The sequence below is a fragment of the Ornithodoros turicata genome, chromosome 7, assembly GCF_037126465.1.
Source record: "Ornithodoros turicata isolate Travis chromosome 7, ASM3712646v1, whole genome shotgun sequence".
Classification (NCBI taxonomy): domain Eukaryota; kingdom Metazoa; phylum Arthropoda; class Arachnida; order Ixodida; family Argasidae; genus Ornithodoros; species Ornithodoros turicata.
The window spans coordinates 31968916-31981537 of NC_088207.1; the positions used below are offsets into that span (position 1 = coordinate 31968916).

A 12622-nucleotide genomic window follows, 5' to 3' on the forward strand; every position below is an offset into this window, starting at 1 on the left:
AGAACATGAACCACGCAAAGTATTTTTTCCCGGAAGTATTTTTTACCCGTTAAATAGCCGCTAGTCTGCACCATCCGACTATAGGAAAAGTGGTTGGCGGTTGCACGCTTTGCCTCCCTGGAAGCACTTTGCCCCCTCCCCTCTCCGAAGAAACCCTGAGAACGCCCATGTATGTTCTACACCCCCCCTGGGGAGAGGGAAATACACCTGCGTGAGTGAACGTTAGCCGCTTCCTCAAGCATGTCTTAGGCAGTGCCGTGTATTCAAAGGGAGTCTGACCATTAAGATAGCCTAAAAAAAGAGGCTAGACCTGTCAATCAAACTTGGGCGCATTTCATTGGAACGCATGACACAAAAAATTCTCAAAAATGGAGGATGGTACTGTGAGCGGCGAAGCGGAGGTTTCGTGACAAATGTTTTTCATAAACAACTCTAATTTTATTCTGTGAGTATACACCCCTTTGTAGCTAGCTGGAAATCGGCTTCAACTTTCGCTCCGCCATCATTATTTACGCGAAAATGACATGTTTCGTCGCTACCGTTAGGCCTAGTGAAGACCGCGATCTCAAGAAAACAAGCACGAAAGACGCCACTGATGCGTAGGATTTTGTATTATATCAATGAATTTTATTTACACAGTATACATCTTTGGCCATTTTTGATTCCATCTACTTGCGTTACGTGATTAAAAGTTGATACCGGCAGCCGGTGGTGGTGGTGGTGGCGAGGGGGTGGGGTGGGGGTAATGGCAGGATAGGCTCGCCGTTACAGAAGTGGGCGTCGTCACGACTATAACAAAAAAAAAAACACAAAACACAAACAAAACACAAAGAAAGGACGAACGGATGGAGGATAGACGTGGTGGCGAAGAAGCGGTTCTGTCGCCATCCTGGCCAGTCAGTTGTTCCAGCAACCATTTCTGAAGTTCTGAGTCTTCCCAACATGCCTCTCTCTATGCAGATGACGTTGATAAAAGTGGGCGCAGAATTCGTTGTTTTGGTCTGTCACCAGTGATATCCGTTTCAATCCAAATCAATCTAGTTTCTCCAGAATACTGGCACCAAGTAAATAAGGGTGAGTATAAGCACTGATTGGCCGGTAATAATAGGGAACTGTATTTCGACCTGTGATTGGCTAGGTAGCTCAAAAAATGGGTGGAGCCTCAGGTATATACACAGGTCCCATTAATGGCCAGACTCCCTTTTCATACATGACACAGGTCTCCATGCTCCACGGCACTGGAAAACATGCCCGATACACAAACACACATCTTTTTCCGACAACAATTTTTATTTATAACGTCATTTAGAAATATAACAGACTAAATGTTTCTTGCCAGATATCACTGACCAGTTTAGCACCAAACAAGCCACAAACAGACGAACACTTTCTCGTATTCGTCCGCACACTTCGGCGAGCACCGTGGCAGACAACACTTTTCATGCTGCAGTGCTCGCGCTTTCATGTATGACCCTCGAAAATATGAAAAAACACTCGTTTCCTCGCTCGCACGTTTAAGGACATAACTTTGCTAAAGACTACTAATAATCCGGAATTTGGGAACACGTCCTCTCGGAACGGTACCGCACGGAGATGCTGGGTACCTTTCCGCCACTGCAAAATTAGGGACGTAAACACACAACAAAAGGATGTGGAACGTAGCCAAACAGCGACGACATAGATAAAAGCACAGACGAAACAGTTCACTTCCTATGTTCATAAAATAAAAGGATTGATTAATTTCCTTGATGACGATGAGCTGCGATCATGCAAAGTGTGAAGCCTTTTTGTCGCAGGAATAAGTTTATGTAAGCCCTTTATTGGATGCACCCGCAGTGCGATGTTGGGAACGGACAACGCTGTGTAGCACATAATCCATGTACGAGAATGACTACCATAATCCATGGTAAATAACCTAAAGACGACACCGAAAAAGCCGGGGGGCACTCAGACGAAAACCCGGATGTACCATGAACTGTGGTGTAAAAAGAAAAAGAAAGGAAAAAGAAAAACAAAAAGTGAAAAGTTTCAGACGTATATACTATACGTAAGGAATCATCTTTTTTTGTCCAGTATATGACTTCGTACAGAGATATCTCATGTGCAGTCACATACGAGGGTAACCGTGTATTGACACTAGCGACATTTCCCAGAATGCTCAAGCGGAAGATGCGTTGCAGCTTTCTGCTATCACGTGAGCACGACCGCTCAACGTCGTGTCCTCACATGCACTGTTAACCGTGAGGAATATCCTGCGACACAGACACAAGATATTCCGTAGATATTCTGCAAGGTGCGCAGTACGCCACTCCCGATATTCCCGCACCGTGTGAATGCTCAACATAACACGAGGCGGAACTGTGGCTCCGTGAGCAGTTTTTTTTTTTTTTTTTGCTTTTTCTTCGACTAGAATCTTCCGTGAGGATGGCGCTCATGTGAATACACGGTAAGAACGTAATTTCCTACACTAGAACACACACATACAATCAGGACGCAAAAGTCAACAACTTTTAGACATTGAGCGAGAATATAGGACCCATTAAAGAGGCACTAAAGTGGAAAACGTTCTTCCCGCGGAATGAAAGATGCGAGGAGAACTTTTTGCGCATTAGTATCCCTTTAATGGAGCTGCGGGCAACGTCACCTTCTGACCTTCGTGAATGTCAAAGAAACATTATACTAAGGACACATCCACCGCTTGAAACATTTGGCAACGCGTTCGTCCGTGAGTTGCATTTGGCACATATGCACATTGTTTGTCTCTGGTTAAGGTATAGTTCACTGAACGAATAGTATATGGGACCGAACAAGGTCTGCGGTAGGATGGATGAAGGGACAGCCTCAATGGGAAATTATCTCACTACTTCTGTTGGGTCAAATACGTGGGAGTTACAGGTGGAGAAAGAGAAGGACGTACAGGGCAAGGCGGAGAGACATGAATGAACCCCCGTGCTGCAGGGACGGCGCGTGGCGAATGATAACAGCGCGATAAAACTGTGTTGTTGATAAGAGCGGAAAGATATCTCGGTCGAATTAGAGGCCGACAGATAACGATAAGTCACCGCATCCAAGTGCGAGTAGCGTTTAATGCTTCTGGTAAACTTACAGATTCAGGTCCAGTAATATTTTCGTTAGATTGCGCTGGCAGCAACGCTGCGGTTCTTATAGCCTATAGTTTCATTCGTCTTACACGGCCGACATTTTGCACAAGTTGTGAAATGCTGCTGCATCGCAGAGAGGAAAAATGGCAACCCCAGTTGGGATTATACTCCGAGACAACACAACAGCTACAGTCACAGAGGTATGTGTTTCTCCGATAGCGGATAATGCATCTGCCGATTAATTAAATTAATTTAATTTAAGAGAAATACAGCCGTTGAACTACCTCTCGGAAGTTAACCAAACACCACGCTATGGACAAGGAGGTGGTTGCTATCCAGCTGCCTGTATACAGAAAATGCTGTTGAGGGGAGGGGTCAGGTATCAGCGTTCTGGGCTGACTTCGTAGGAAGCCGTGCCGAAACGAGGTCGTACTTTGTGAACCGCATCAAAGTGTCCCACAGCCAATCACTGTTTGACCATCGCCAAAGGGATCATGTTTACTTTATGCACCGTCTAATAGCCAGCGCCGTCCCCACTGACGAAGGAGCCCCGATTACAAGTCAAGGATTATACACGGTAATCTCGTATAGTGGATAGCGTTTTGATCGTTGCCCAGCTCGAGTTAGAGCGTATACAAAAAGACTACAAACTGCGCACTTATATCGAAGCGAACGGCAGGCATCCTATATATATATATCACACGTCTCGCAGAAGAATGCTTTACAAAGCGTCGCGTGGGTTTTCAAAGCTACGAATTCCTCTACTAAAAATGCGGCAGCATAAAAAGCGACGGTTCTTGCCTAGCTCTCTACTCTATAAAACTACAAATGCCGTTTTGTATAATGCGTAGCTGTCGGCTGCGTGTATCACCGGCAGCCGCGATGTGTTCTGCGTATAGCAATCTCGAGGCGCAATATGTCAGAAAACTTTCAAACAGGCTATACAGCTACACATGGCACACGTATCCATAAGCCGAACAAGCACTCGCATTATTCCTCCATGCCTGCATTCGAAGCAGCGCCACTAAATGGGAGCTTCTCTCCTGTGGGGCTTCTCGAAAAAAATACTTCTCCTTTGTGCCGGGTCTTTGTGCTTTTAGATGATATCATGGAGTATTGCAATCGAAGCAAGCTCCAACGTTTCGTATACGGCTAATGCGTAAGCACTATATATAACAGAGAGACTCGTGTATGTATATATTTATAGGTACAGCAGTTAAGCACTGCTATATGCGAACAGCTTATCATAACCACTTACCCTATAACATGCCATAGAATTATGAGCTAACGTACTGGGTTATATATATATATGCGTAATCTCGATATACACTTGTGTACATTATTATTCGAAAACGAAGCATACATGCGTGATATCTTTGCAGAGTTTGTCATGCGTTAGTGTCGTCGGATAATCTCTATACAGGGTGTCCATACGAGCTCATGATAAGAGGAACGAGAGCGCAACGAAAGATAAACACAGATAAGCCTCCCGCTTGAAGTTTCACGGGTAGCGGGCAACCATGGATCACACGTTGGGCTTGCTTTAATCGGAGTTAGGCTGCAAACATATTCGCCTTAGTAGGGAAGAAAGGAGGAGGGCATAAAGAAAGCTCCCCCCTACTTTTCCTTGCATCGTGAACAGCATTTATTAGCGAGCTGTTTACCTTCTGCCGAGACGCAGAGCCGTGACAAAGCAAAGTCTCGGGTTCTGCCTGAAACATGGTGATAAGCGAAACCGCATTGATAAACCTAGTAAAATGTGCTTGTTCTTCTGCACCGAATAGACACCCTGCATATGTATGTTGTACGAAGAGAAATTTGTACAGGAAAAACTGAGACGGTGGGCCTATATATAAATGCTCTCCTCTCGACTAATTAGTATTGCTTGAGAGAAGCCTGCAAACTCCAATGAAGCTTATGACGTTACGAACTATTACAGTCGAAGGGACGCGTTTTGCGTCTGGACTACAGCGCAAACACCATTCGAATGTATGAATTGTCCTCTATTTCGTATAGTATCCGAATCCGAATATAACACTGTTGTACATGTCGACAAAAAGAAAATCCATCGTTGGAAGCGGATACCAGCCTCATTATTTAAGGTGTCAGGAGATATCTGTCATAGGCAAGCCGTGTGAATGAAAAATCCGCACACTCGAACCTATAGGGCAAACACGGAATTCGGAACTACTGTTGGACATAGATTGGCGTTGACTGGAGGCGTGCATATCAATTCGTGCACGATTCCAGTTCGCTTGCTTGTACCCTACTCGTATGCTCGTCACCTAACAGGTCCCTTGCCTAGTACAAAGGACTTACTCCGATACACTGTCGAGGGTTCAGTGCATAATTTTAGAAGTGATTTTATACGTATTTTAAGAAATTTTAATCCGCAATTTTATACGTATTCCATCAACATTACGAAGATATTTATAAGCGCTGTAGTGGTGACTTCCCACCAAAAGTAAGCGTTGGGAAGTAACGATCCATTATTCCGCTGTATCAAAAAAGAAAGAAAAATATACCACTGACAGGAGAAAAACAAAGACAAGCTTTAACTGAACACATGAAAAGGCTGTTTGTGCGCTCGCGATGTCAGACAAGGACATCAACTGTCCCCCTCACATGTTTCCTAACTCGCGAGCGGCAACTTGTACTTTATTTTGCGACATATCTTCAGTGTGGGAATGAATCATAACGATCGTTATCATAAGAGCGCTTCATATTGTAGGCAATAGTGTGCAGGTTTGAACTTCGTTCTCCTAATACAGTAACATACCATGGAACGCGAAAGTGGATGCATTTTTTCTACGCGCGTTGTCGATCACGTTTGAATGACGTGCCGTTTCATATAAAAAAAAATCACAATGATTTCAATGCAGATCTCACAACTGACGGCACAAACAGAGAATAAACAATTAAACAGCGCTTCGGAGTGGACGTATACATATACGTGCCTTAGCAGTCGAATGCATAGTGCGTAATTTGCAAGGTAGATATATCGGTTCATCTGCCTCGTGATTCCCTTGAATGATAGCGCACGACAGCTGCACGTGGTCCGTATACTTCCACCTTCGTGATTCCCGTATTTGCGGAACATGTTGAGTTAACGTTCGCGTTGTCTTAATAAATTGCGCATTTTCGACAGTGCTTCAGCGTCAACAGAAAACGCCTGTGGACTGGTGTATCGTAGATGCATCATTCTTTACAAATTATATTGGGGCTGCATGCGTCATACATTCCATGGTAAATATTTCTTTCTTTTCTGGATGTGACACATTCGTTAACGACAATGCGACCAGCACTGTATCGAATATTTTTTCTGGTGATTACCCTGGTTAGTATACACTCCTATACTTGCGTGTGAAAACCAATTCAAACAAGTCAAGGGGGGTGGGAGATAGATGATAACATTGACAATCGAAACAACCATACTCTAACAGTTGAGGCATACGACTGTAGCTAATGCTCAGTTTCAGATGACTCTCTCTCATCTCATATGAAACTTGCCTCGTAAATATGTATGCACATATGGTGTACCCACTTCGATTGTCACAAACACGTTTTGTCACTTCTCAGGCGTCCTGCATGCGACACACCTTTAAGAATGTCGTGCCTTTATAGCATCCTGGAGCAGTTGGTTGAACGAATAAGGTAAATGTACGCAACGAAACAAGATGAGCTCCATTGAAATCAGGGAGGACACAGAAAAAGAACATCGCAACTCCTCTTCCGAAATGCACCTGTGAGGCGCACCCGTTAACCAAGATGGCCGACGCGTCTCTTTGCCACGGACAGGAACATTCACCTGTCAGTCGGGAAATGTTCACGCATCGCATAAGGTTTACCCGTATCCCTCGTAGGCCTCGTTGCTTTATCTTGTTCACACGTTGAAATCTACAGATTCGAGAGGTTCTCCACGCAGAAGGTAGCGTACGTGACCTGCAGAGCGCATGCGCAGGGCGGCCGGAGATGAGGCCGGGGGCGGCGGAGGGGGCGGCACCAGGAACGGAGAGGGGCCTTCCGGGCACCGGGCTCGCGGGGCCGGCGGGGCGTCCAGCAGTCCCAGCATGCCCTTCTCGGTAGTAAAGGGCTCCCTGCCGTTGGCCTTCACGCGTCGCGTCGGACCTTGCATCTGCAGCGTCGACCGCAGCGCCTTGCGCTTCTGCGAGTACATTCATAAAATAGACAAAACTGATCGCTTCTCTCTGTGGGTACAATGCTATGTTGCTTGCGGACAAGACTGCTCCCAGAGGAAGAAGAGGCGATGTAGTAATACCTAGGTAATAATAGGTACCTAGTATGAATGATGTTAAGACACCATATTAGGACTCTCAACAGTGATGCCGCAGCTTACGTATTCACTGCGAGATCGAACTATAGAGGGCCAAACTGTCACCATTCTAGTGTGGATAACACGTGGGCCGATGTTCGAAGTTCTTGGTTCTTTTAGGTAAACCTAGTGTATAGTCCCAGGAAGATCACAGGTGTAGTACTGTTCGGTTCCCCAATGTTCCACCTACTGTACTCAACGCTGAATAAGTGTGTAAAAGCAGACGATGCGTCCACACTATGGTAGTTCATCGTTTCTCCGCAGCGCCCCGCCACTGTTCGATCTCGGATCGTAAGCTCAGTTTGAGTTCCATTACATAGCGGAAGGAACATCGCGCCGATGAGAACACGTAAATGCTGTTTCAACTGCATGGGGCGGCGATAACTACGAGGAATATTGCAAGTACACGTTGTGAAACCGACAACGTTGTGACATGGCGGAAGACATCGTCACTGTAATCAAGCCACCCGGTGCTCTGCTGGACGGACCCCATAGTGGACATCTTGTGAATCTGATGTTATCGTCGTCTAGAAGTTACGCGTTGAACTTGTACCCCAAAATTTCTTTCGCCAAAAAGCCTTGGCGAAGTTGTAATTGTAATTACAACTAAAATTGTATCTAAACGGGTGGTGAATTGTGGAAACGATGACGGACTACTCATCATTACTATTATTTTTGTGTGCTTTATGTTAGGGAAAAGGCGTTTTGTGAGCTTCGTACAGAATAACTAACAAGCATACAGACCGGTGCATGCCGATGTTAGTACCAGGGAACAGCGAGCCACATCAGGGAAGCTTTTCAAAGATTGAGGGCACTTTCTCCATGGAGCAGAATTGTCTTCAAGCAGCGTTATTGAGGGATTGGTTCTAAACACCTAATTTTTCATGCTGTAGAGGCGGCCTTCAGGGTACAATCACTGAGATGACGTCCTGAATGAACCAGGAGGAAGGAACAGGGAAGGGATGCAGGAACTGAAGACTGCAAACAAGTTGGGAGGGATTTGATATTCCGTTATTTCTGCATGCAACGAATTATTCCTGTGCTGCTTTTCCCTTTTGTAGTATCTTCTTCATTCTCTCCTGTATCGCTTTAGATATAAAGGGTTTTCCGAGGTACCATTATTTGTGATGAAAGGAAAATGAATGGAAAGGGAATTCGGAATGCAACAGTTTGTTGCACGACCTATTACTACATTGAAAAAACGATAAACATTGTTTTTCGATGCCGTGCCTTTCTTTAATGTATCTGAAAGTAAATACGCACAGCCATGCTTCAGTGTCATCCCGTTGCATTACAACAGCGCAGCAACATTAGATTCCGCTCACCATCGCTCCTGGCGATGACACTTTCAACTCATCATCACTTAAATAAAGTTGTTGCTGTTGCTGAGTAACAGAGCCGGAGGGAGACATATTGATTGGTTGCTTCTCCTGCGTACATCACGCCGCTGCAGTGAAAGTACGCTTTACAGGAGAACACACGCATTGCTTGGTTTTATTGCCTATTTGTCAGTGTTGTACCCGTTATGGTAACGCTCTTTTTTCCTTTTTTTTTGCTATAGTTGTGACGATGCCCACTCGTGTGCGACCAACAACGGCAAGCTACTTCGACCCCCCCCCCCCCCAATTGTATCGCGATGCGACACTCGTTACGTGAGTAAAAAGTATCGAAATACCGATATCGACACTTGTTTTATAACGTACCGGAGTACCGCTACCGTTAGTAAAAAATGTAACGCGATGCTTTACCCGATACTTTGGTTGGAAATACGAAAATGATTCAACACAGGAATCTCGTTTACGTGAACACCCCATTTGTATAATAGCAAATTGGAAGAAGACAGTTTTGCAGTAAAAAGACAGCATATTTATTATGGACACTTTGCTTCACTTTTATCAGCAGCTGGTTCTCAAAAAGTTTTCCCCTGCTATTCTAGCAGACCGTGGTCTCTCCGGCAGCTGATAGGCCAATATGACAATTAGGGTATACTTATATCACGCCCACGCATACCGTGGAGCCCAATGATCAATCCGAAGTTAACAATATACCATAGTATATGTGAGCGTGATTCTGTGCGATACGGCAGCTTAGCATTGGAATCCAGAGCGCATTGTCAACGATTTGACCCCTGTTCGTTGACCACAACTCTTTTGTTCAGCGCATCTTGGTTATTTCCTCCAGGTTTGAAGAAGAAAGTAAACATGTGTTTGGTATAATTCCTGTTATGGAGCACGTACGCTTGTCCACAGGCTTCTTGTCGAGCGCTAGGCGGATCAGCGACAATGAACAAGGGTAAGAAATATAGTCGGTGAAGAAAGGGCAGGGCACTAAAAAAATGGTAACGACACGGAGATCGCTTTACCACAAATTTGTAACGGAAATACTTTTCCGATACCGATTTAAAAAAGTATAGCGATCCGCACTTCGACACCGAAAAATGTATCGATTACTGTTACGGCGTTACGTACTACGCTGCTATTGGTAGAATGCATCTTGCTTCAAATAATGTTGTTAAAGAACCCCTTTCAAGAACCTCTTTCGCTCACTTTACTGCCATTACAAATGTGGTACCTTGTCTTCAGAAATCGTTAGCCTGGATATACGGAGCACAAACGGAGTTGCCTTGTAGGATGGTGATCATTAATCGCCGGACGAGGCCTGCTTCAAAAATTAACTGCGTTACCTCCTACGTAAATGTTGAATTACCTGCTCATTCTTCAAGCACCCATCCGTCGAGTACATTATAATGTAATGTTGTGTGCAGACACGAACATGATAATGGTTGTGCTCCGAGGGGCACGATAGGCACGCGGCACCATGCAAAATATTAAGGTTCTTATATGATGCCATTCAATATAATATATTCTTGCCGAGAACAACACCAGGTGTCCCATGTAGCCAAGTAACAACGCACAACAAGTTCGTTAACAATCTGTGTACGCGTTATGTTGCCGGTATCTCGGATAAGCGTGTTCGATTCTCGGATCTACGAATCTCGCATTCGTGTTCGATTTCAATATAAGGTGGACGTCCCTACTTCAATGCAGACAAGCTAAACTGAACTAAAATAAAAACAAAAATAGAAAGAAAAGAACAGAACAGGGGGGAAAAACGAGTGGCCGCCGTTTAATTTAAATATTTCAAAATGACTCCTCCAAACATACGATTTTGTTCCAATTTTTCAGCGGTAAGGTATTAGTCAACTCTAGCTACAAATGAAGGTGGTGCCAAACGCTGGTTGGGTCAAGATTTTTACTTACTACCGCTGCCAACAATCCCAGTGGTACCATCACTGCAGACAAGGCTACACACATTGACAGATTAGGACGCGGCATGCGAAAAATACGATTAGTGCGAGTACACGAAATATTTTCTTTTTATTTCACGCGCACTAGGACATGTCACTTGTTCAATATTCGCAATAATTAAACATCCAACTGAAGGAAATGTCAAAATTATTATAATTGAACTACGCAGCAAACGTAGACAAACAAAATCAACCACTTCGTAATGCAATGTGATGGCTGTCCCTTCCAGAAATTAGAGCTCGTTAGGAACGTCACATATGTTGGAGATTAAACGATTAATTAGATTACGAGATTTAATAACGTTAGTTCGCACTTTTTTTTTCTGTTAACGAGTGTAACTGAATTTCAATAACTCTGAGTGTTAGAACATCGCCTCCTATCCGGAGCTCACTGAAAATACAGTGTGCAGTATGCAAAAATAACCGAGGTTTGTTTGCGCAGAGCAGTTAACATTGTATAAATCCACCACTATACGTGCTATGTAAATTGCAGCACCAGTGTCATCAGTCGTCGCTTGAAATGAAAATGGTCTGCAGGGTACACTCTTAAAAAAATGTTGTCTTCTCATACCTTATAGGCAGTGATGGGAAGTACTTGAAGTACTACATTAAGTACATTTCTCAATTTTGTGTACTTTGTACAGTACTTTATGTACGTCTCTTCGGCGCTTTCCTTTCAAGTGCCCAAATGCCAATTTAAACACAAAGCTTGGCCGCAAAATCATTTCTTTCGGTTCATATCAATGAGTCAGCTGTAAATTATCCGTGTTTTCTACCTAGCACTTGGCAAGAATGCCATAGCTATCAGCTTTCTAAAGCTAATAGTCGAAACATAATTACCTTGCGTTTAATCACAAGTGTTGTACCGTTCAGCGATATGATCTAAATTTGAAACGTACTTGATGAGTACTTTAAAGTAATTTGCAGATGACCTTGTACCTTACTTTAACTACATTTATAGTATGGTACTTTGTACTATACTTAAAATACAACAGGTGCTAGTTACTTGGTACTTTACTTCAAGTACAATTTTGAGATACTTTGCCCATCACTGCTTTTGGGGTGGGTGTGGCTCGTCACAAATGTTAGTCCACAAATGTGTGGAGTTTAATCCCTTTGGCAGCGTAGTATACTGTGCAACCCTGGACGTGGGTCCTAACTTTACCACCCTAGGTGTCGAATTTAAACCCTTCAAGTGTACAAATGAATCGTCCGAGGGCCGACAGCGCTCGAGCTGTGAACATGCTATTCGATTGCTGAACATGCGGAACATGCTTCCTCGAAATAGGCTATGTTTTGTTACTCTTGTCTTATTATTCTTTTTTACGTTTTCAGCGTGATACATGCATACGAAATTCATGACATTTTTGTGCAAATTTTGATATAGCAGTCGTAACGTCTCAGTGAAATTTCGTTTTACGGGTTATTACGGATCATAAAACGAGAAATCAAGAAATGGTCTTTATCGACCGTTCACCAGAGGAAAGATGCAAACAAAAATTAACCGCGCTGACAAAAAATGCAAACTTCGCGCACAAGGCCGCATGCGGAAAAGCATGTTAGGCCGAAAGGTCGTGCAGCTTACCGCCGCATAATGACAAATGTGTGTGTATTGTCGTCAATTAAGGAACCGGTGTGAATCACAAATGTGGTAGCCATTTGCCCCTTTTGTCTCGTGGGAACGCTTTCAGAAGTAATAGAAGCACCACGCTTTGGTCCCATTATTGCCAGGCTCGATGGTTCCAAGTAACGAGAAATACTGCATGGGAACAGCTTTGCATACGTCGCTTTGGAGTCTCCCGTTAACAGGCTACGCCCACACTTCTCGGAAATTCCGGATCTATCCTATGCGGGCAACTGTACAACCGAATCCTGGAAAAT

At 44.1% G+C, this 12622-nt stretch overlaps 1 protein-coding gene across 2 annotated transcripts in view; it reads right to left on the reverse strand.

The window, feature by feature from the left end:
• Nucleotides 1-1277: 1277 nt before the first annotated feature.
• LOC135400859 (glutamate [NMDA] receptor subunit 1-like) overlaps nucleotides 1278-12622 on the reverse strand; it is a 249362-nt gene continuing 238017 nt past the window's right edge. The window contains exon 19 of one of the 2 annotated variants that reach the window (XM_064632806.1): nucleotides 1278-7266. In XM_064632806.1, the coding sequence (XP_064488876.1) occupies nucleotides 6985-7266 (282 nt within the window). In that variant the 3' untranslated portion in view covers nucleotides 1278-6984. The remainder of the gene's footprint in view (nucleotides 7267-12622) is intronic. The other variant, XM_064632808.1, reaches the window with a different exon arrangement.